At 38.2% G+C, this 26,032-nt stretch overlaps 1 protein-coding gene across 22 annotated transcripts in view; it reads left to right on the forward strand.

Moving 5' to 3' along the window:
• Positions 1 to 26,032, forward strand: part of CADPS2 (calcium dependent secretion activator 2) — a 315,235-nt gene that overhangs the window by 153,046 nt on the left and 136,157 nt on the right. For all 22 annotated transcript variants that reach the window (XM_035331849.1, XM_035331889.1, XM_035331938.1 and 19 more), the window contains exon 8: positions 10,260 to 10,399. In XM_035331849.1, coding sequence (XP_035187740.1) covers positions 10,260 to 10,399 — 140 coding nt within the window. The remainder of the gene's footprint in view (positions 1 to 10,259; positions 10,400 to 26,032) is intronic.

The following is a 26,032-nucleotide window of genomic DNA, read 5'->3' on the forward strand; positions in this document are numbered from 1 at the left end:
AGGTTAAAATGGTTTTAAAAGATTTTTAAGAATTGAAACATTTCAGATGTAAAATGTTGAATACAGACTTCACCTTAACTGTATCCTATGGCCCCAGATGATTTGCATTTTTTCACTGTCATTTCTCACTCCTGCCCTTCTTCTGACACAGTTTGATTTTTCAGCTTTTCAAACCATTTTAAAGAAGGTAATAACTCTCCTTTCTTGGTGAGGGGTGGTAAAGGGAGAAAGCATGAAAAAAATAGGTAATTGAGAGATGCTAGAGCTGAGATTACCACTCTGGTTTTGGAGTCTGATCCAGCTTTCCTGGATACAAAGCAAGACATATAAATGGTGAGTGTGAAAAAAGTAATCTTCTGTTTCTGTTGCTGATTCTTACTCTTTTTTTTTTTTTTTTTTTAATTTTTATTTTTTTGCAGAAAGTCTGCCTGCTTTTAGCAGGTGCTCTGAGGTTTGGCAGTTTGTACCAGAATTAGGCAATTAAAATCATTGCCTCTAGGTGCTTTTTTTGTTCCTTGTCAGAAAGGACAGAGGCCATCACCTTTTATTCACATGCATTAAAGCTTTTGCTTAGATTGGGCATAGCAAACAGAAGTACCTCAGATATTCTTTCATATGAATTTTACATTTTATAATCCATTTTTGATATATGGAAAATGTTCGGCCTCCATCCTTGACTCAAAAATACATTCTGAAGTGTTTTATTCACACTTAAACAGGCATGGAGACAATGTTGTGCATGCCAGCACACTGCTGTCCTCTGTAGCATAAAGATGCTCTGTGCGCTTACAAAATCTACAGACGTAAGTTGTGAATGGTCTGCTTTCTCCTTCCAGTTATACATATGCTTTTCCTCATATACATCTGCAGCTTTGCCAAGGTACTCCCAACTGATTCTGCAAGTCAACAAACCTCCCTCAGTGAGCTTACGTACAGTATGTGGTCCCTAGCAGTAGAAAAGAACATGAGAGAGGGCATGTTGCCTGTGGTGGTCATTGGGCCTGCAGGGCCTGTTTGGTTGTCTGTCTGTCCTCCTGCTCTTCCCAGGCATTGCTGACAGACACCTTCCAGCTGGTGGTAGATGCATCCAACCGAGATAAGAGGCAATCTGCCAGCTTGGGTTTGTGATTCAACCAGAGTATTTGACAGTGTTGGTGGGTAGCTTCAGGGGAAGATTGGGAGAATATTTGACAGGTTTTTGACAAAATAATTTTAAGGTAGTTTGTACCCTCATGATATACATCTAAGCTTTCAAGGGTGTATTTTGTTATCACTGTCTTCATTTTCAGGTTTGTGAGATTTAAATTCAGGCTGCCTTAGAAAAGATGCCAGATCCCCCTTGGTAAGCCTAATTCTGCTAAGAAAGTTTGTTAACTTCATGGCTGGTCAATACACTGCAGGGACTTGCTGGAGTACAGCTAGGTTAGTTATGCTCAGAAAAGGCCTGAAGATACTTTCACTGGTATTTTTTTGGTACTTAAAAATTCAACTCAGACCTGCCATTTCTGAGGTAGGCTTGCTGTGGACGTAAGTTCTCATCTGTCACGTACTTTCTTCAGAACATGTGTCTTGACCTGATACTGCTTTTCTGGATTAATGAGGTTTGCATTTCCCACACCCTGAGGTTATTGTTGAAGGTTTTCTTCTGTTTAATATATAATTAGAAATAGAAGCTACATGATTTGAATTTTGAGCTTCCATCAGGCACAAAAGGTTTGTTCTGGCACCAACGGATCAGCTTTTTATGCAGGTAAATCTCAGGTGCGAAATGTGGAGCCACCGACTGATTTTGACAGAGCTGCAGAGAGTTTTTCCTGTGCTTTGCTACAGGTTACAGCAGCCTCTCACACTCATTAACTCTAGATGTAGGCCCTGGTCTCAGTGACAGCTCCTAAGTTTGAGGAGGCACTGCTGATTTCCAGAGGTACCTAGTTGGTGTTGGGGTGGGAGGGAAACACGCTTAACGCTTTTAGTGAAGTGGGGAGCCCATACTTACAGCTTCATCCTAAGAAAGAGTACAAAATATAGATATCTAGAATATAAAAACTAGTGGCTGCTCAGCATCTGCTGCAGAAATCACCAGATGAGCACAAAGTGATAGGATTTTTTTACCTGTATTTCACATCTTCGCCTTTCAAGGCATTAAAGATGTCCTTATCCAACAGGAGGTAGTACTTATTATGGCACTTGTCTGACATTACTCTCTTCCTCTAAAAAATAAAATAAATCCATTTGTGAATGCTGAGAGCAGATTTTGCTTGTTAGTGGATATTTTTCTTGCTCCCTGCTGACTGCTTTCAGTATCTTTAAATAAAAAGGAAAAGTTTAACCTTTGTTCAACAGAAACTGGAGGATAGCTGGATAAGCTCTGGTGAAACAAACAAATGGAGAAACATGCTGAACAGGAGAGGAAGGGGTGTTACTTGGATTTGAGTTTGACAGAACATGAGCTTCTGGAGTCACGGTCTGTGTCTATGATTGAACAGACCTCAGCATCCAGCATTCCAGTGAATTTAACTTCTAGAAAGTGAGGCAGGTTGTGTCTTTGAGCCTAAGTTGGCTCTAATCATGAAATGTTCAAAACTTTAATCAAGTATCTTTGAAATGTGTGTCCCAGTTTTTTGGTGACACTGATCTGGCAGCTTCAGTAGTTATGTATATGGATACAAAAGGCAGAATTGATAGAAATGTTTGCATTTGTATGTGCAACAGCTGAGGAAATGTGAAGAAGCAGACTTTGGAGTAAATACTTCTGAAAAACCAGCCTGGTGGTTTTTGAAACTCAGGGATCTGACACCACTTTTCCTTGTTCAGTACTTTGTGTATGAAGATGTTCAAACCTAGTAATTCAAAGTGACAGCCATTGTGCTTGCTTAGCACACATATGAATACAATGTGAGAACAGCAGGTGGTGTTTGATTACTGGTGCTTTCTGAATATAAGAATATTTCAATCTCTTTGCTCTAACTATTCAATTAAAAGCGAACTATTGTCTCCCAACCTGCTTGTCACAGTCAGCTGCAGCCAGCAATAATTAGCTTTGCAGTTACGTGGTTGTTTTTTGTTTTGTTTTGTTGGTACTGTTCTTCTTGATTTGATTTAAAGACATTACAAAATAGCTTGCCGGTTAGGTACCCATACTGGCACGACTGCCTAGTCTCTGAACACTGACTGCACTGGGCTTGTTGTTTATCTTCTGTGCTGTGTCTGAAGGCCCTCTGAGCAGTGACAGTGTCATATTGCGAATACATTAATTTAAAGCCTGCCATCATGGGGAATACATTTCTCCATCACATTTAGAAACGACTGAGGTTTTGCAGGTCTGTATTTAAGAATACAGACCCCTTTTCTCTTGTTCCCCGTCAGCACCGCATTATGTCTGGCTCTGTGTCGTCGTTCCCATGCTAACAGTGTTTTTCTCAGTAGATCCTCAGCGAGTGCCTTTCCTCAGAAATTCTCAAGCTGTTTTTCATTCAGGCATGCTCTCTTAGGTTTGGGGAAAGGGCTGCTTGGGAAGATCTGTTCTAAGTATTCAGATGGTAGCAATCAATATCCATTGAATGTATAAATTGCAAAGTCTTCTTTCACTATGCACCTGTTCAATTTTTCTCTTTGATTTTTGTTTCTCTTTAGCCACCTGTTACCCGAAGCCTTGTCTGAGTGCTTCAGCTCTAACACAATTGTAGTTGAAAAGCAAGAGATCTCTCAATGGATGAGATTGTGGAGCTGGAATAAAATCCCCATATGCTCCCTTGCTGATCAAGATCTTATTAACCCTTAATTTTCAAGGGAAGTCACTTTTAAGAGAGCCATCTCCTTTTTCCACATCTGCCTCCAGTCTTGTCTCTCTCTCCTCGAGCTGGTTGTGCTTCACTGTCCTGGTGGCAGCAACTCATAGCTTCACACTCAGAAGCATAAAGGACTTGAGTGCGGTGCTGTGTTTTGTAGCCTGCTGGCAGGACACTGAAGGGAACTTCACTTCTTTTCACACTGACAGCAACTTCTGGCTTGCTGACAACAACCTGTATGTGGGCAAGAGGCTGATTTAGCTGCAAACAGCTCCAAACTATTAAGTTGTGGGGAAAGGTGGCTTGAGAAGGGTTAGTAAACTCTATCAAAAGCAAAAGTTCTATTAAAAGCAGGGGAGTGTCCCCTAAATAGGGATATGGCCAGAACTGCACAAACAATGTAATGTTGAAGGGTCTCTAAACTACTTGTAGTCATGTTTCCTGCCCCAGACCAGCTTTATTAATTTTTGTTCTGCAACACTATTTTCAGATCAGTCAATCAGACAGTGGAAGGAACTTTCCTATGATCTTTGCTCAGACAATGACTGGCAGCACAAATTTGTATGTGCCAAGTAATAATGGGTGATTATTTCATAACATAAAATTTCCCTGTCCTCTCTGCTTGCACTGGCATCATTTATCTTTTCAAATCACTGCATTTTAAAACATAAAAGAAAAAACCTTCCATAGAATGAATTATTAGTCCTGTTGCATGATGAAAGCTTCAATACAGTTGGGGCAGCATATCATCTTATGTGCAGGGTACTTACTGTTTTATATTGTTTTAAATAAGCACAGATTGCTGCAGAAGTGTCTTAGGTAGAACATGGAAGTTGGAGAACTTGGTTTCTCCAGGTCATCCTAGGGCTTTTTGCATAAGTCTAAGTGTATTACTTATTCTGAACAGAGCTGGCATTCCTGCTTATGATTAAGATTCATAAGATTCAGTTTTCAATTGCTTGTAACTTAGCCAGACTTTAACTGTTCAGGCTGAAGTTTTTCATCCTAGGTATGGAATAAAATAAAATGTGCTTTTGGTCAATGACAAAAAGCAGTCATTTGTAGTGCTCTTTGTACTCGGGAAGAACAAATGAGGCACGGGGAATTGTTTTGTCTCTTAAAATCTTCTGTCTTTCCCACTGGGGACTATATCGTTTGAAGAAAGAAGGGCAAGAAGCTGTTCAGGGTGCATCATGGGCCTGGGTGCCTGGAGCAGCACGGGCTCCCTGGCAGGTGGCAGAGCAGGTCCTTGAAGCCAGGGAGCAGGGCAGGATGTGGACATGGTGGGCATTGGCAACCTCCCTGGTGACAGGAATGAGCTGAGGGTTTGGTCTGTTTTTGAAGGTGTTGTAGGCTGCATTATGAAGTGGCTGCTACTGAGCTGCACCTTTATTTTCTTTAAGGCCAACTGGTGTGAGGTGTACTGAAGATGAGACGGGAATTTTCTTGTTTTTTGTTTTGTTTTGTTTGTTTGTTTGTTTGTAATAGCATGTGAACTGTCATCTGCCTGTCATCCAGGGCATTATGGAGGAGCTGCAACTCTTCTTTACTTTCATCTTTTTTCGCTTGTGACAGGGATCCAAAATTCAGTGCAGTCTTACTCCAGTTATCAAGGTCTGATGCCCAGGGTCTGAGATCTCAAAATGTGTCTTAGACTATTTCAACTTGTTAAATCTTTCTTAGCTTGAATACTTGGGTCAGAAGAGCATATAACTCCAGCGCTTGATGTCAACTCCTGAATATTGGGAGGGGAAGGGTGGGGTGGAAAAGGGGAGCAGCTGAGATGCAAGGACATGAATTGGCTGAAACTGAACTGAGCTGTGTGTATGCATGGGGGAAAAGGAGAGATTATCCTGACTCTTGACTTTTCTCAAGTGTGTTTCCAGCTTGCTGCTCAGCTGGCCTTTTAGTTTTGTTGGTCCCCTTTGAAGGCTGTATTATCTTTTGACAGCATGACAGCTGCAACCAGGGATGGTTAGCTTGAGAGCTTTATCTTAACCGTAAGAATACTGATGTTTTCTGTGTAGTGCTTTGACTCTGAATCTTCTGCTTGTTTATCTGCTCTGAGGAAGCAAGATTGTCACAAGTTCAGTTTGTTTCAGCTTTCAGGGTATTTTGCACAGCTCACCCTTCTTTCAAAGCTTTTTTTTTTTTTAAAGGGGAGGGTATGATCAGTGTGCCAAAGATAGAGGAGAGTTAAGAGCCGTTCAGCTGGATTGTCTCTTTGGCTCAGGTGCACTTCAAATAACTTCTTGTATTGTGATCCTGCTGGGGACTTAAATACACAGCTGAATAACAATAAATGATGATTAGTTAACTCCTGGAGTGATATTAGCTGAATATATTTCAACCTGTGATACTTCAGGTCCAGGTGAGAAACTCTGCATCAGCCATTTACAATAGAGAAACAGTGTTCTGAGAACCTTACCTTGCACAAATATACAACTGTGCTGCTCTATAACATTTATGAATTTATTTCACATTCAGATGAGAAGAGGCATTGCCACTTCTTCAGTTATCAGACCACAGCTGTGTATTTTTAATGATCACGATATGATTGGATTTACTGGTTTACCTCAACTCTCAATGTTGTGATACTGTTAAATTGCCTTGAATCAGCTGGAACAATGCAATGCACAGCAACTATGTTTGCTGTTGTGGTGGTTTTACTCAGGTGGGCAGCCGAGCTCCACCACAACTGCTCTCTCACTCCCCCTCCTCAAAGAGGAACTGGGAGAAAATACAATGAAAGGGGCTCAAGGGTTGAGATAAGGATGAGGAGATCACACAGAAATTATCATGACAGGCAAAACAGACTCAGCATAGGGAGATAGTAAGATTTATTGCTTATTACTAACAAGCTAGAGAAGTGAGAAACAAAGGAAATAAACCAAAAGCACCTTCCCCCCATATCCACCCTCTTCCACCTCCTCCCCCTAAGCAGCGCAGGGGAATGGGGGCTATGGTCAGTCTATAGCGCTTCTTCTCTGCCACTCCTTCTCAGTCACTCTCGTCCCCTGTGCTGTGGGGTCCCTCCCACAGGATGCAGTCCTTGCTGAACTGATCGGGCATGGGCTGCCCACAGGCAGCAGCTCTTCAAGGACTGCGCTCCAAATATGGGTCCATACCACGGGGTCCATCCCTCAGGAGCAAACTGCTCCAACCTGCATCCCCCATGGGCAGCAGCTCCTGCCAGGTCACCTGCTCCTGCGTGGTCTCCTCTCCACGGGCTGCAGGTCCGGCCTGGAATCTGCTCCGGCAGGGGTCTTCCACAGGCCGCAGTCTCTGTCAGTGCAGGGCCACCTGCTCTACCGTGGTCTCCTTCACGGGCTGCAGCGTGGAACCCTGCTCCACCGTGGTACTCCATGGGCTGCAGGAGGACATCCTGCTTCACTACGGTCCTCACCACAGGCTGCAGGGGACTTGTGCTGCGGCACCTGGAGCACCTCTCCCCCTCCTTCTTCACTGACCGTGGTGCCTGCAAGGCTGTTCCTCACTCCTCTCTCTCTCCCAGCTGCTGTGTGTCGCAGTGTTTTTTTCTGTCTTGAATATGCTCTCACAGAGGCACAAAACACCATCACTTATTGGCTCAGCTCTGGTCAGCAGTGGGGCCCTTACCAAACATGGGGCAGCTTCTAGATCCTTCTCACAGAAGCCACCCCTATGGCCCCCAGCTACCAAAACCTTGCCATGTAAACCCACTACAGCTGTGTAGTAGTATTCTGGTCATAAATAGCACATTATGCATTTTAGTGCAGATTACCTGTTAGGTTACTTATTTTTAAAAACTCCTAGAATAACAACTTGTAGTTTCCTGTGCTGAGTAATCTACAGTGAGGATGTTCACAGGTATAGGAACAGTAAAATAACAACACGAAACAAAACAAAAAATAATTCAGAAATGTATGATGTAGTAGGGATTTTATAAAACTTTTAGAAGTATTAGGCATAGTGAAAGAGTATTCTGTAGGTGAGTTTTGTGTCCTCCAGAAAAGAGCTATGAGTTGATATCATTTTATTTTCTTATAAGTAGACTATACACCTAGAGCTACATCTGTAAGATTAAAATCCAATAAACAGTGCTGAAAGTACATCTGAGACAAACAGTCTGGAAAGTTTCTCCATGGGCAATGGAAATAACATTGCATTGCATCACTGTGGAGAAGATGCTTTTAATCCAAATTTCAGCAACTTTTCCTGTCATGAGAAGTTTGCACAGTGTTTTGGTTTCAGTGATTTCAGTGGAACTCGCAATTTGTGCCACTCAATGATATGATGCACAGTGGTTAGGATTTGCCCTTACAGGCAATATTAGGCTTAAGGTTACTGTGAAGGTGGTTAATACCTACAGAATACTCTGTGTGCATGTGTATATGGGTGTTTTTGTACAATGATAAAAATGTTTGATGATAAAGTTCTTGAAATACAGTTTGTAGACTCTAGTCTTTGTAACTCTCATTGTTTAAAGCTGGAAGGAATGGCAAAGTTTAATACAAACACAACACAGTGCATATCAAAGTATTCTGCCAGATACTTGTTCATTTTAAGAGGTTTGAAAACAAAGCTCCAAAATACTTCTTTAAAAAATCAGAAAAGGAATTGTCAGTACTGAAGTTATGAATTAATTATACACTTGTCAGCTTATATTTTCATCAGCATTCTAAAAATCAAAAAGTTGACAGGAGAAAGATGTCACTTGAGATGCATGAGTGGTAATAAGCTGTTACGGGAGAACAGTAACTACAGCCTGTATAAAAGAAAAAAATCATAGCATCACCTACAGTCCTATATGAATGCCAAGTGATTAAATGCAAGGAATGAGTAATAATTCTGTTTATATAATCTTGTTTTTAAAAAGGTAAACAAGCTAAAAGTTGTTTCTGTTTGAGGCTTCAGAACTCAAAGGTTGCCATTCAAGGGACAGCTTTTACTTAGAAGGAAAATGAACGCGCTTCTTGGAAGGGAGGGAGTAAGCTCTGTTATAAATAGCATTTGCAAAAAGAAAAAAAATCACTTTCTGATTTATGACAACGAATATATTGTTTTTTCTTCTATCTCTTTAAAAGGTACTGAATGTACTCAATAGTTCTGACAGGTTATTTCTCCCACTGTTATAGAAGTTGCACATTTGACTAGGGGTGATGCATTGTATTTCTCTACTTTGCTAGTGCCACTTACATTATTGGGGTGCAGGAACATGTTTCTGTAAAGTACGAGGAGCTGAAGGCCTTCGGTTTACGTCACTTTCAGATGATTATATCTGAATGACACTTGCAATATTTCTGGCTTAATAATACCCACTAGATTTATGCTTGCTTGAAGGTTCTTACTCAAATCCTTGATTAACTTTCCTGGTAACTGAGGGGAGAATATATTGTATTTTATATATATGACACAAGACATGAGTACTATGTATAAGAAATTAATTTGGTGGGTAACTTTGTGATTAATTTTAGTTTCCAAGATATAAAAATATGGAGAACACTGCTTTTCAGAGTTTTATTTTTTTAGATACTGCTTTGTGATAATGGCAATTCAGAACTCACTGAATGTTATGAAAGTCTCCCAGATAATGTGTTTAGATTGTTTTAGAGTCTAAATTGATTCAGAAATTGTATAAAAGAAGAATGAAGGGAAATCATATTTTAGCAACACTTAACTGCTAAACATAGTTAAGGATCTAATTAAGCAGTAATATTGAGTTATACTAGCTATAAATGGATAAACTTTTTTGGATGGTAAATAAATATTTAACAATTTGTGACCAATAGTAGTCTACAATTAATGTTTAATTAGTAAAATTATCAATAAATTTATTTTAATCTTTTAGTTAAGTATTTAATTTTTTTTTTCTTTCACTGTCAGTTTAGCAAAATGTGTTGTATATTGCATGCAAACTGGACATACTGCTTTATATTTATTATAATCCATTTGCAGCAAAGATGCTTTGGGCTTAATCTCTGATTTCTGTAATTTTTACTATAACTGGTTTTTATTAATAGTATTGATTCAATAATGGAGTTAGTAAGAAAGAGCATATTTTGGTTTTATTCACACAAGTAATATCACTAGTTAGGTCACTCGGTAACTAGTGTTATAGCATGTTGTTTCAATTGTGTGTTCCCAGTAGAGCACTGAGTAATATGAAAGTTTAGGCTCTTGTTTAATTGTACGTGACAATCTTCAGGTATTAACAGTTGCTCTTTGTTTAAAATTGTTAAATCAGAATGAACTAATGGAAGATTTTTTTAAAGTAATTTATAATAAATGAGTGAGTTCATTTTGAAGATTCCTCTATTGTAACAGGATTGCATCAAATAGTTTACTAGATTTACGAAACTTTTTTTTTTCTTTTTAAGTCATCTTTCAGATTGGAGATGAAACAAGAATCTGAACTGCTTAGAAATTTCTGTTAAAGAGTAGCAGATTTTTTCTGTTAGCTTACTTAAGTGTTTATTTTATGACTTGCAGGTAGTGTTGTATCCAACATCCAACAGCTCAAAGTCACCTGATCTACATAAAATGATAGTCCCCAAAAACAGCCAGGACAGTGACTTGAAAATTAAACTAGCAGTTAGAATGGATAAACCACCTCACATGAAGCACTGTGGGTAAGTATCCATTTTCTGTCTGCCTGTATTATTATTATTTTTTTTTGCTTCATTGTGCATTCACTGTATTTATCAATATATAGATAACAACATAAAGATTGTAAAACAATATGAATCTATACAGCAGTTGTTATGGTATGCAATTGTGTTATATCCTTGTGTCCTGGTTTCAGTTAGGACAGTTATTTTCCCTCCTAGTAGCTGGTAGGGTGCTATGTTTTGGATTAGGATGAGAAGAGTGCTGATAACATGCTGATGTTTTAATTGCTGCAGAGCAGTGCTTATACTAAGCCAAGGACTTTTCAGCTTCTCGCTCTGTCCTGCCAGCAGGCAGGCTGGGGGTGCAGCAAGAGCTGGGAGGGGACAGACCCAGGACAGCTGACCCAAACTGGCCAAAGGGGTATTCCATACCATCTGGCGTCATCTTGAACAATATATAGGGGTGGCTAGCTGGGGTGGGGGGGCAGCTGCTCAGGGATAGACTGGGCATCAGCCAGTGGGTGGTGAGCAATTGCATTGTGCATCACTTGTTTGTACATATTATTATTATTATCATTATTATTTTCTATCTTAATAAACTGTCTTTATCTCAACTCACAGGCTTCACTTTCCAGTTTCACTCCCCCATCCCAGAGGGGGAGGGGGGAGGGTGAGCGAACGGCTGTGTGGTGTTTAGCTGCCAGCCAGGTTAAACCACAACAACTTGTTTTATACATAAAGTTTGAAATAGTCAGGAATAATGTCCACTTCAGATGTTCAGTGAGGTGTAAAGACAGATGATGAGCTGACTGACGTGCAAAACTAAAAGTACAGCATCAGTTAGAAAATGGTTTTAAATGTTAAAATTTGTAGCACTTTGGAAAAAAAATAAAGTTGATACTTAGGAAATTAGCATTTTTCTATTGTAATGAGATTAATTTTATACCTCAATGTGCTGGTATTTGCAACACTGTCTCTCCCTTTCTTCCTCTGTCCACTGTCTGGTATTTCTCTTGAAAAGCATTTGGGTAAGTGTACCAGTTTAAGGATGTTTTTCTGTCTAAGACTGAAACTATAGGCAATAGATTATTTGTAAAAACAGCCCCCTGCCTAACTGCCACCACTATTCCTCATCTCAACTGCAAAAGCAAGCGATGTTGCCTGCAGTAAGCAAGGCTTTGTCTCTTGTTATAAAGCAATCACCAGAGCTCGTTTTCAACTTTCTAACTACTTCTGAATTCAGTGGAATTACATTTCAAAAGAGAACTCCTATAGATGTTAATATATAATTAGCAATAGCTGTACTATTTACACTTCTTTTTAATCTCTCCTGTTAATATTCTGCTTTGGCAAAGCTGTAATTAGGCTGAAATTTCCCACTTACCTACATCAGCCTTCATTTTGGTTTTGGGAAAAGTAGAACTGATCAGGACTGTAACACTGAGACTTGCTGTTTGCAGCATGCAGTTGATAACCAGGAGATTGGGAGGACAGAGAGGGAAACCAGGCATGGAGACAGAGGGGCAGCCCAAACTGTTGTGCTTAGAGACTGGGGCTGTGATGAGAAGACCTAGAAGTAGGGCTGCAAATCCATGTATAAGGGAAATAGGGTCATGTTGCAGGAGCAAGCAAGCTGATATGAGTAAGGTGGAAGGAGTGGAGAGGGCCTAAGGAGGAGATAGAAGTGTTAGCCTGTACTAAAACGTGATGCTCTCCTGTCAGTCCCCTCCCTCTTCCCTGCTTGGTAATTGTGGCACATACTTGTCTGGATTTGGTCCACTAGCATTTCAGTCTTCTAGAGCTGTAGGTTATTGGACTAACTGAAGCAGTGAGTACTGCAGAGATGGCACAGCGATGCCCATGTTCTTCAGCAGTTTGTTAAAAATCATACACAGTGCTGGGATACAAGGATTGATTTGTGACTCTCAATACCTTTAATTCCTTCTACCTGTCTGCAACACATCAGATTTCTTGGCTGTATACTCCATTTTACAGCTACCTGAGGGAGGCTGTGGAGGTTGTGCTCCCATGCATTACTCCCAAAAGGTGAGAGGTTGCTGATCCACAGATAAAATTAGGGTATAGCATGCAGCTTTTTTGACCAGGGTCCAGCAACAAGGACAAGGCTCCAGTGCTTCCTCCCATTGTGCTTCAGGTTTCTCCACAGAGGTTGGCTCAGGCAGGGACTGTTCTTGTGGGGTCTTCAGAGGGTCTTCCTCACCATCCAGTTTGTTTACCATACTAGTTTATGTCACTAGTCTTGTCTGACATGGGTTGTCCAATAAAATGTTACTTTCAAGGATTTAACGCAATCATCATTTTCACCTACTGTTTCTGGTTACTTCCTCACACTGCTTTTGGATACTAATCTTCTGGCACAGTTGTTTACTTCTTCATTTTACTGTAGGGTCACTGCTGTCACTATTCTCCATTTTTTCTCTATTGTCTTCCTGTGTGAGTAAAAGCATTGTACTAAGTGGACATTTGCTATGTTTTCAAGAGAGACTACTGTCTGATTCATCATACATTAAATCTATTCATGTTCAGGACTAATTCTTCATTTATCTGAGAAATCCTTATTTATGCAGGGGCTGGAAAACATGCAGCAAATGAAGGATAGTATTATGGGAGGCAGAGGAATATTTTGTGCTCCCTTTCCCTTTTTATGTAGTCAGATATTTAAGTACAGTGTCATAGTGTACACAACAAGGGGGAAAATGAAAGGGTGTGTTCATTCTTATTTCTGGAATTTTGTCATTTGGGCAAGTTGTATTTTAATAATAGGCTTTCAATGTAGTTAGTGTGAATTTCCTCCTTACATTGTAATTCTTCAGGTTCTTTTTCAGAAACATCTCATGTTTTACCTGTGCCCAATCTTTCAACTAGACAACTCGCATTAACCATGTGGCAGAGTTAACAAGCAAACATACAAGGTTCCTATTTGTCTCATTGGAGAAAAAGGCAATCTGTTGGCATTAAGTAGTGCCGTCCAGATGGGAATCTCAAAGTGTATTCAAAATTAAATTAAAATCTTACCACACAGCCAATTTCAGAAAGAGGGATTTTATTAGACTAATGCTATATCAAGATTAAAAGAAATAATATATATATATATATTATTAAAAAAAAAAAAAAAGTAATATGAAACCTGTTTGTCAGATATAGGAGCTATGGTTAAATATTTCAGATTCTGCAGGATCAGTAAAACTGATGGGCCCAAACTAATTGTGGGTTTACAATTTTATTTACTGGAAAAAGTTTCTCCTACTTAAAACTAACTTTATTTATTCACAAGCGAAATACTGACAGTCTTCAAAGCCTGTCTTACATTTATGCTTTAAGAATATTCAGTTTTATATATTATACTGTCTCGTATTTGGATTGATATTTTAAATTCACAAACAGTATTCTGGATTGCAGCACCTTCAGATCATCTTCCCTCTTTAAATTTCGGTCATAACAAATAATTATATTTCAAATGAAATTACAAACTTGGAATTTTTTTCAATACAAATTGAAACCTTTCTAAGAGCAAGAAATAATTTTTATGATTCAACACTATAATGAATCTCAGTTGCAGCTGATTTGTACATCTGCAAAAAAGAGGTATATGCTTAAAAAATAAAGACTACTCATATGCATCTTACTGCATCTTACTATTTATTTCAGATATTTATTTTAATGCTTGCATGAAAGGCTGTCACAGTATGAAACAACCTGAAGGATACATAACAATCCTTTTCTAATTAAACCCTGTCAATAGATTAGAAGGGGAAGCATGCACTGCCAGAATATTCTGAGTAATGACAAGGTAAATGTCACTCATTAATGGGAAATTGTAGAACACTTCTGAGTACTGGCAATTCATGATACTTCAGATTCCTTTCTCATCATTTGTAATATATTCTCGCAGATTTCAGTAACCTTTCGTAGTCTAAAATGCAGAGTACATTCAAGGGATTTATCTTCTATATTAAGCCAACAACCATACAATAGACACATTTCTATTCATTTCTTCCACTACAGTCTTGAATCTAAAACAAATCATTAGAGGAAATATATATTTTTAAAAAGGCCTATAAACTTCCTTTATAAAATGCTAAAATCTTGTTTATTTCTGTCAATCTAGAATAGCAATGTTAGGGAGCGTTTGCTTCAGGGAGGCTGATTTGGCTATCCTTAACTCATAATTAAATTAGGGTTGCAAACCCAAGGAGAACAGGTTAATACACACAAGAGATGTGGGTTACAGTAAATACCTTCTTCTAATGCATTTTATTTTGAAGTACCTTTGCATATCCATGTGCATTTAAAACATGCATTATTTTCTAAAGTATATGTCAGTTGAGTTGTCTGTTAGCATAGCCTAGTGGTTACTGAAGGGTATTATTCAATTGCCTTCAATCTTGACATAAAAAAGGAATATTTAGATTTTATCACATAGCCTAATTTTAAAAAGATAAGTAATATATTTAATAATAATATCTAAAAAATGAAATAAAAAATAATGTAAAATTCTTACAAATTGACCAGCCATTACAGGATAATATTATAAACTAGTATTATTTAGTTTTGACTTCCAAAGTAAAACATTTCAGGTTTTGTTTTTTTTTTTTTTTTTCCCAGACTTTTCCCAAGATTTAAATGGCAAAATTTATAAATTCTGCTTTCTGTTGTGACAAGTTGCATTTAGAATTGTTCATAGAATCACAGAGCGGTTGAGTTTGGAAGGGACCTCTGGAAGCCATCTAGTCCAACACCCTGCTCAACCAGGGCCACCTACAGCAAGTTGCCTGGGACCATGTCCCGGTGGCTTTTGGAGATCTCTGAGGAGGGAGACTCCACAACCTCTCTGGGCAACCTGTGTCAGTGCTCAGTCACCCTCAAGTAAAGAAGTGCTTCCTGATGTTCAGACAAAACCTGTTGTATTCCAGTTTGTGCCTATTGCCACCTGTCCTGTCACTGGGCACCACTGAAAAGAGCCTGGCTCCATCCTCTTTGTAGCCTCCCTTCAAATATTTATAGAGATTGGTGAGATCCCAACCCCTCCTCCTCTTCTCCAGGCTAAACAGTCCCAGCTCTCTCAGCCTTTTCTCACAGGAGATGCTGCGGTCCCTTTATCATCTTTGTGGCCCTTGCTTGGACCCTCTAGTGTATCTCTATGCCTCTCTTGTACTGACTGGGGTGCCAGTAACTGGACACAGTACTCCAGGTGTGGCCCCACCAGGGCTGAGTAGAGGTCAAGGATTGCCTCCCTTGACCTGCTGGCAACACTTTGCCTAATGCAGCCAAGGATGCCACTGGCCTTCTTTGCTGCAAGGTCACACAGCTGTTTTATATTCAACCTGGTGTTCACCAGGACCCCCATACCCTTTTCTGGCAAGCTGTGTTCCAGCTGGGTGGCCCCCAGCAGGTACTGGTGGCTGGAGTTGTTCCTACCCAGGTCCAGGACTTTGCACTTCTTGTTGTTGAACTGCATGAGGTTGTACATTTGATTTCTTAAACTTCTGTATATGGAATATACATTGTGCAAGCACTTGGTTATCTATGTGCCTTGATTTTCTCCCTCTCTCTCATTTGGAAAGCAATTATTTTGTCAACGTTTTTCGAACTTACACTCTCCAAAATTGTATGGAATCATTTTGATTTTTTTTTTTCTCATAAAACCTTTTTTTTTTTCTTAAAAAAAAAAAGTATTATTATTTGTATGGGTGTATTTTAGGAATATAAGGATCACCATGAATTTGCAAACCTTTTAAAAAGTATTTCCTCTTGTACATCTGGGATTGACTGAAGTATTCTTAGGAGAGCATTTATAATCAATAAATATAGCCCCTGGTCTCCATATGTGACTGAAATCACACATATCTTCTGCTGTTGCTGTAGTTTTAGAGCTAAAAAATATGTTAGCAAGTAATGTCTTGCTAACAGTCTTCCAAGATGCAAAATTAGAGGATAAGTAATTTTCCCCTCATTTTTTTTATGACACTTTTCACCCACTGATAGAGGAGTTCATTGGAAAGGAAGGCAAGTATAATTATCTCTGTTTTACAGACGAGTGAAATGAAGCACAGGCATGAATAGCGATCACCCAAGGTCACAGGCAATTCAGTGACAGAGCTGAGGATAGCACTGGGGTCTGCTGGCTCCTCTGTGGTTACGGTTGTAGTGTGTGACTGTCACCTGGATAAACTGTTGTCATAGCTACTAGCAAGCCTGCAAGTCAATTAAAAGGAGCTGCATGGTCACTGAAGTCAGCCAGAATAAGGATGTTGCCAGCTCTTGTATGCTGTTTGTCCATGGTCACCTAGCAAAGGGCAGGACGGGGAACAGAATTAGCTTTATAATTTCAAGTTGTATCATTTGAAGGCTGATCTGAAGATGAGATTTATTTCAAGTATCATTATTTCAGAAAAATGTGTGAGGTGACCACAGTAAAATGACTCTATTTCAAGTCTGGACTACTTTTACAGATAAAGATGTCAAGAACACAATCACACCTATCATAGCAAGTGCTGTATGAGCTCTATTGCAGATAGGCCTTTATGCTGCTTATAGTGAATTTGAAACTGCTTTCAGGTCTTTCTCTGAGCCAAAACACATACATATAGCATTTTTTTTCTCAGAAACAGTAGGTATACAGTTGCTTCAACAAGAGAAAATTTTAGAAAACTGTATGTATCCAACATCTTAGAAAATCCTTCCTAATAATTTTAATGATATGGTAATATGTACCGTGGATATATTCAATGTTACTATTTTCCATTAGATAAAAACAGTAACTTTCTACACTACTTTTCAACAGTAGTGTCTTTCTCATTAGTGAATATTGTAATTTTTTTTCTCATAAAAGGGAGAGAGACCTGCCTGAGAGGTTCCAGTTGTTTTTTTTTTCATTTATCAACACAGCATAGTTGCATGAATCAAATGTTAAGATAAGTAGATATTTATCAAACTATAGCATTTCTTCATCTACAAACATAAACTCTTCCGTATCTCATCATAACATTTGATTTGTCTTTCCAAGTTTGTGCGTAGCACATCTGTTTGAAACCATAAAGTCAGTATATTAGCACCATCTAGCTTTCTATTTGTTGCTATTACACTTTTGCTTCCAGCTTAAAAGAGGGTAGCAGAGCATTGACTTCAGCTGCTGCTTTGAAGAGTGGGATTCTTGCTGTCCTTTGGCAGAAAGCTTATTTTTCAGTTTGTGAACATGAAGACTGGAGGTATAAGCAAAGTAAAATGGTAGGAACTGTTGAGCTTGTTTGAATTTTACAAATTAATCACATTTGGAATCCTTTCCTCACTATAGCAGCCCCAAATTTAGACAGTTAGGCTATGTCAGAATAATCCAAGATTTTTCAAAATTCACTAGATGTGGAGGAATGCCTTGACAAGGTTTTTTAAGAATGCTAAGGTATTGGCAGTAGGAAAATTTTTAAAAATGGGGGGAGGGGGAAGGTAAACATGTAGCGGGTAAGGTACACCGGAATCTTCTCTGTATGTATTGCATTCAGAAGAAGTGGATGTTAGTACTAAATTGAAATTAATGACATATCATCAGACAACAAAGTTTACAAGAGCAAGAGGCAGGCTTTGATCCTCTTTTTTCTTTTGCCTAATTCAGTTTCTCAAATCTGTATTGAGGTCAGACTATGAGTAGCTACCCAAGTGATTTTTATAAGCTAGATCTCATTTTAAGTGAAACTCAAGCTGCTTTGATAGATAGAGAGATAATTTTGCTACAGATAACCATGAGATTCGGAGAAATACCATCTTCACTTCTAGTGAGATTTCCTACTAGCTATAAATATTGATCTCTAAATAACACAGTGTCTATGTATATGCTCTTATGAAAATTAATGAAATAAAATGAATATTTTAAGTGAAATATGTTGGAATTTCAATTAATCCCTGTGAGGACTTTTTGTTTGTACCAGGGTTAGTTTAGGGATTCTGATGTCCTCCACATGTACGGGTTGTTCCATTTGGGAGCACAGATGCTTGATCTGTATTTTTTAACATCTGCAGTTTTGTTCAAAGCATTTTCTTATCATAAGAACTGTTGATCTGTAAGAAATATGAGGGGAGAATATCAGTGTTCCTTATAATTTCTATTACAAATTCTGTTAGAATTACTCCCTAATTAGTTTCAAAAACATTTAGGAGTTAAATCTGTCTACAGATGCTTGACAGGGATTGCCCATTGCCATTTGTGGTGTCAAGCCTTCCAGTGTTCTGAGATGACCTATAATTCATATACAAATTCTGTATGAAAAAGGGAAGGTACTGCTGCCAGTTTGCTACAAGAGAATCCTATCACAGGAATCAAGTGTGTATTCAAGTCATCTGGGTCTAGGCCAGAATTATTCACTCTCTCTAGCAATTTCAAGCAATTTCAAAAGACAAGCTTTTCTTGCCTCTCCTATTGCTGGCTAATGGAATAGTGTTTTTTGTTTGTGGTTGGCCTCAAAATTAGTGCCTAAGTTGTCCTAAGAACCTCTTTCTCATCTACTCAAGGGTCTAAAGGGTTTTTAAACACTAATGAGGATAATAAGGAAGATGAACAAAATTAGGCATAGAAGACACATCGAGCAAAGGTGAGATAGAGATTTTTTTAAAAATCTAAACAAAATATTTCAGATATGACCATTTGAGGAAGTCAGAATGGGGTTTGGTGGCATTATCTTTTACAACAAGATGACCAGTACCATCAGTCTTGAATGTCATGGTACATAAAATTAAGGAGACGTGTGAGCGTGTGTGTAAGAGGGCAGATGCATGCAAAATTTTACCTGGCCTGCTCTCCACCCTGTCTAAACTGTCTGAGAGTGCAGTGCTAGCACCACTGAAGAACTGTTGGGGTCACCAACTTGGTTACTTGCTTTTGAATTAGTTGGCTCGTAGCTCAGACCTGAAGCATGTGCAATGTCACCTCATGTTTGGTTGTCATATACAGAGGACCTTTGAGACACTGTGTAAAGGAAGATTTCAGTGTGGTCTTTAACAGGAAGGCATAAATAAGTATCAGAGTTTCAGTTAGGTTTCATTGACACTGAAGAGAGAAAAGGAATGGAGTGCAAAATACCATGTTCCAACCCATATTCAACCTAGACCTAGTAAGACTGTTATCTTTTAGGGCTAATCAAGACAAGTGCTGTACCTGTGTGTAGTTCTGCGGTGCTGAAGGAAGCTGCAGTACTGCCTGTGCCTTACTCAGCACCTCTTAGAGAAAAAGTGTTGAGTAGCTGAAGTAGGTGGCTTTGGTCAAACACAGTTGACTGTTGAAGAGAAAAAGTGATTCCAGTACAAAATGTGAGCAGTAACAGGAGCATACAGCACAGCAAATACCACTTCATAGTCAGGAATGGCTGATCTGATTTTTACATCAAGGTATGCCAAAGTGTCAACTAACAAGCAGCACCACATATTTATCTGTGTAGAGCATGTTTTCTACTGAATAAGTGATCCCGCAAGAAGGATCTGTCAGTAACTGAAAAGCATTCTGGATGGGAACTGCAGAGTAATTTGGGAGATATAAAATGCAGCAGTGTGAAATTTATTGCTGATTACCTCCATTTGGAAAGAAGTAGCATTACTGATCTGTAACTGAACTGCACTTCATGTTGCATGACGTTACCCAATTATTTTTAAACAACACAAGCTTTTTACTAATACTTAGGAAGAGGAAATTACATTTCTTCTTAACAGTAATTCTGAGACAGTTGCTGACTCCAAAGATCCATCCAAGACCCTGAAAAACAAATGTGAGTATCCCTTTCTTCAAGATAGACTCGTGTATCCAGCTCAGAGTAAACCCAAGTGTTTCAAGAACTTCTGGCCCGTGGAGTGTCCAGCTGAAGGAATGAGACTAGTTAGGAAGCTCCACAGGTAATCATGCCCTTTCTGTGAGCATACTGGTCTCTGGCTTATGGCATAATTTTTAACTTTCTAAAAGAAGTTAGTTCTATCACTTTGCATTAGTTCTTTTGATATGATCTGAATGCTTGACTGTTACGGTTAATAAAAACATATGTCTGTTTGGATGATTGTTTCTGTCATTTGATATAAAAAGTTGCAAAATGATAGTGTAAATTATTGATGGGACTAAATCAACTGCAGCTGTGCCAATCACAAATTAACAGTTGGGTTTACCATGCTCCCTTTGGAGCATGAAGGTTTTTGCTAAGCAGAAGGTGCAGGAAAACATTGGAAGGAAAGCAACTGTGAGAGTGACAAAAAATGGTTGCCCTGAGCTTGCAGGCAGAAAAGGAAAAGACATATAACAGAAACCTGTGATGCATCTTCTAATGACCATGAACAAGAGAACTGAGTAAACTTGAGGTTGTTAGGTGTTGCAGAATTTGACAGTTCTTTAATATGTTTTAACAGACAAAATGCCTTGCTTCGAAACAAAATTATTTTTCATTTAATACTATTTTATGCAGTCACTACTTCTCAAGTTATCATTGCACCACAAGAAATAGTAAGCTCACTTGGAAGATTCTGGGTACATATTGCCAGTCTGGCAGTCCCTAAACAAGAAAATTGGCATACACCAGCAACTTGAATATACCCTGATATAAGAGATTCGTGGCTCTGCCTTAACTTTTTTTCATCCTTTGGGTGATCTTCACAAGAGCCACACATGTGAAAGGTCTTCTGGACTATAGTAATAGAGGAACAGGCACCTTGTCATGCACAATCTTTTACTTCTGTGATCAGAGGTCATTGTATTCTGCAAGATCCAGCATGGGAAATAGAAGTGAGATATTCTCTTGGCACTGGATAAAAGCTCTCTTTAAAACCCTTGCCAATTCTATCCTACCAGAATGGTAATGGATAAATGTGAGTAGCTTTCAGACAACAATATTAACATCCAGTTAACGCTTGGTTAATAAGCATGGCATGACGCATGCTCTCAAAGCTTTATTTTGGGCTGACCACACAATCAGGTTCATTATGGTCATATTACTATCCTTTTTGGAAGCATGAAATCTGGAAATACATTTTTGTTTTCACTCAGCATCTGAGCTCCTGATGATGTGATCCAACCACAGGTAATGCTGTCCTAAGAACGTTACCTATTCTGTTTTTGTCACTGTTTCAGGTATATTGTTACATCCAAAGCTCTGTGATTTTTTTCTCTATTTTTTTTTTAATAAATAAATGCAGGTTTAAGTTTATTACAGTTATTTTTGAACAGCAACTGTATATATTAAATAGATCTGGCAGAAAATGAACAGAGAGAAGATCTGAACAGCTGAAGTATTCTGAAATTTTCAGAAAAAAATCAGGGAGGCCTTGGAAAATGCAAACAAAGCCATTTATTTTTTTTTTTAAATAAAGCAGCAACTTACAGTTCAACAAGAATATTAGTCAAATTTTGACCCATAATCAATAAGCAATTTTAATTTGGAATGTAGTAGCAATGGCTTAGATTTTTTTTTTGTTTAGCTAGAGGGTCAAAAATGTCATTCAAATAGCTATAATTATCTTCTATTTCTTGCTAAATTCTGACAAACTAATCCTCATTTTGATATTCATAAGGCCATTTGTTCATGTATATAAGGTAACAATTTATTGCATTTCTTATAACAGCATGATGGAATGGCCTGATTTAAATTCACTTTTATGGATGTATGGATGCCTTGCTATTATTATTCCATGGTGCCTCATAGCAGTATTTCCTGTTATGCTACTTTAAATTGTGCTAAATGCTAGAATTTTTATTGTGCTAAATGAATACTAGCATTTTGCCATGAAAAAAGAAAAGTGCTAATGTGTTAACTGTCTTCTTTTAAAGTGATTTTAATATTACACAATTCTGCAAAATCAATTGACTGTAATCAGTTACTTTTTAAAAAGGAAAATTGAACTTCATGAAAAATGACACATTAAAATTACATTAGTGATTGATTGGATAATGATGATGGGTTAATGCAAAATTACTATGGAAGGAAGAAGCAAAAATGTTTATCCTGCTGCTAGATCCTTAGAGAACAGATTATAGCTATGAGCCTGATTTTTAGTGCTTCCCACAGTAATTGCTTCTGAGGAGGCATGGGGAATCTTGAAGACCTTAATGATATGCCACTGCCACTTTAATTGCTAAGAGAAGCCAAGAGAATCCTAATTGCCAAGAGAAGCATTACTAATTAAGGTGTCATTCTTCATTCATTCCATAGTAATTAATCTGAAATATTTGTAAAAGCAGAGATATAAATTTAGATCCAAACTCACTTAGCTTAACCACAACATACTTTACATGAAAAAGATCTATGGGTTAAGCAAGGTTAATAGTCAAAAACGTGAAAATGTTTTTTTTTTTTTATTTTTTTTTCTCATAACTTTAAAAAACATGAAGTAAAAGAATTAAGAACTTATTTAAGAACTCATATTTAAATAATGATTCTACTCTTCCATTAAAACATCATTACAACTGTTTGTATAGAGTGTTCATTTTTCTTATATATTTCTCTGTAAAGCTAGTTGCTCCTGAGAATATGAAGACGAATTTTCTTCAGCTCTCTGGTGAGCAAAATTATGCAAATTCAGTTGTACGTCTTTTGGCTTTAGATGGTGATTTTAACAAGACTTGTTTAATCTACCTGCCATCACTATGATTTAATATGTGAAGGTTATGGTTAGGTATGGAAAATTCCCATAATCAGTACTGCATGTGTGTCAAATTCTCCTTTGGTTCATTACTGCTAAAATCCTTATTCAACCGTTCAGAATAATTAATTGGAGTGAGCCAGTTATGTTGGCAGAGGTTTGTTTTCTGTGTACTGTTTCTTTGTACTGTGTTCTTCTCAGCTTTCTTTAATGCAGTTATGTCTCAGGCTCTCTGGGTCCTGAACTCTTATTCTTTGGGCCTGGCTTGTGGTTTACCTTTCTGCTGTACTCAGACCAGATGCCAACTGGTAATACCAATGTTTAAGGCTTACCATGCAAGATCTCAGAACCAATGACTGCGCATCTCTGTGAACCATAAAACTTCTAGGTAGACTTTTCTAGTCCATATTATCAAATTCCCATCTGCATTTCTCAATTTTAAATCTCCCCCCAGTCTAAACTTCCTGCTCTTTATGTGTATGTGTGAGAAAACAGATGTGAAGAAAAAGCGTGGGAACGGCTCAGTTTATATTTCAGTTTATCAGTTTAAGTTTATCATGATAAACTTAGGGAAGAGGTCACTTCATACTGTAAAGATGGTGATGAGCTGTGCTGCAGCATCACTTGTCTAACTGAGGCGCCTGTGAAGGATTTTTAGCGACTGACGGCTACCAAAGTTATGCTACCCAATACAAAGATAGAAATCTCTTATGACCTGAATGGTGCATGACATGTGCCTCTAGGCTACAGAGGGAGCCAAATGTGAAGTGTACCCTTTTGTGAAGTGACTCAGTGGTTGCTGAGGGCCTGATATCTATCTGCCTTGTATGTGTTTCTGGGGATTTAGTCCAGTCTCAGCCTGGTGTTGTCCAAACTGACTGTCCGTTAGTGGCTGGCATATGTGAGGTGCACTGACAGAACACTGCTTCTGGCTTAATTTCGTGCAAGAGGAATCCAGTTCCCATGCACAGAATCTATTCTTTACCGTGGACCATATGCTGCAGCAGGGGGCAATGGAGATATTCTCTTCAAAAGCACAGTCCATATTCAAACTAAGTTACCACTGTGGATGCATCCTCTTTCGTTTAGGTAATTAATTTAAGTACCTAAATGTAGTTGTCAGAACTGGGCAACAGCTTCCATTGATGTCCGTGTCAAGGAGGTGCCCGCACAGCTGTCCATCCTGTCAGTGTCCATCCTCACAGTCTGCATCTCCTCAGGCACGGAAGAGGCTGAAATGTTGAAGTTTGTCCTAGCTGAGATACTGCTGCTGTATAAGCAAAGGTTCAATCCGGGAAATAGATGAAATATATGTTCGTGTAAAACCTGTTTCCGTGCTTGTAAATGCTTGCTTCATTGAATTTTTAAAAATATAAAGAATAAAATCCATACTGAGTCCTGACTGTTACTGAAAGAACCCTACTCACAACTCCAGAAAACTATTAATGTGTAAAAATGACGTTTTTTCTATTTTCATTAAAAATAACAAAGCTGGTGGTAACTCAGAAGGCTAAATGATGAACTGATGTTTAACTGAACATAAATCTTAAGTTCATGAAATTGTAGGTGAGGAATTTAGAAACTCTTAAACTGAGTGTGATTTGTAACTGGCTTTTGTTTTAAACCTCTAAGCAATAACCTTTTAAAAGTTTAATTTATATAAGTATTTTTCATATACAAGGTAGGAAGAATAGATGGGTTGACAACTCAGCGCAATGTGGATTGAAGGTTAATTTGCAGTGAAAAATTCAGACTGGTGTGAACTTCCCAGTAACTGCACTCTAATTAAGAGACTGGTCTGACTGGAATTTTCAGATCTACTTGCTTAGCTTAAATTTGTTTATGCTATTGTTACACAGTTCCACAGCTTTGGAAGAGTATAATGCAGAACAAATTCTGACTTTTAGGTTTGATTAAAACTTGAGAAAAAAAATACTATGCTGTAAATACATTCAAAATATTGCTGACAGTATCTTTAGGATGAAATTGCACTCAAATATCCCTGTTTAATAACCTATTCCAGAATTATACATTTTACAATATTATGTATTTGGGAATTTATTTTTTAAGTTTTAGCTTTTTTGCCATTTAAATTCCTATTAAAAGTTGTCTGGAAACTTCCCTTACGTTCATGAGTCTGTAGTAATGAAGACATAGATGACTGTGATATTTGCAACATTATCACTGCACATAGTTATCTGAGCAATGTAATTATTTTTCCAGAATGCAGGACCAAATATCATTGAAATAATAGTTTTAGATTATTTTTTATTGCTTTGTTTTTCTACAAATCAGCATAGCACACATATTAGTCAGGTGAGAGATGCTGTTATTTATTACCCTTTCCTGTCAGGTGATCTGACTTACTTCTTTGTATCATACACTACTCTGTGATATAAAATTTAAGAAAGAGTTATTTCCACATGACATACACTGACATTACATATGGTCTGTCATGGCCTGGCATTATTTCTCTACAGAGAGTGCCAGTACTATTAACTGTGAGGATGGGGGCACACCACCTGCATGTGTTACGTCCTTCTGTCACTTGCGTTGTCCATCTGTTACTTTCATGAAGCTAACATTCACCTAATTTTTGTCTTATGGAATATAAACCCTCATAAAATCAAAGGCACTTAGGGCTGCAAAATTAATTTAAAATGTAATAGTAAGCAATCTAATTCTCTCTTTGCTCAGTTACTGGATTAGATACCACAGGGTTAATTTTGCCATACTGTGTCTGAGGGTGGATTTTAATTCTTAATGCCCTATTCTGTATGGGCAGAAAAAGAAAAAAGAAAAAAAAAAAAAAAAGGAGGGTTGGATGTGGCTAATAAGTTTCCTATTTGCAATTTTGTAGTAGGCTACGTAAGGCTTAAAGACAGAGGTAACTTTTTAATATAATCAATGTTAATGTGTTTATTTCTCCACAGTGGTATAATTTCAATTATTTCAGTATTGCATTTGATTCTGACTCAGTAAGAGTCCCAATGGCCCCGCACTCCTGATGTTTTGCCCAAATAGTACATTCAT

This window comes from Oxyura jamaicensis, chromosome 1 (genome assembly GCF_011077185.1).
Source record: "Oxyura jamaicensis isolate SHBP4307 breed ruddy duck chromosome 1, BPBGC_Ojam_1.0, whole genome shotgun sequence".
NCBI lineage: Eukaryota > Metazoa > Chordata > Aves > Anseriformes > Anatidae > Oxyura > Oxyura jamaicensis.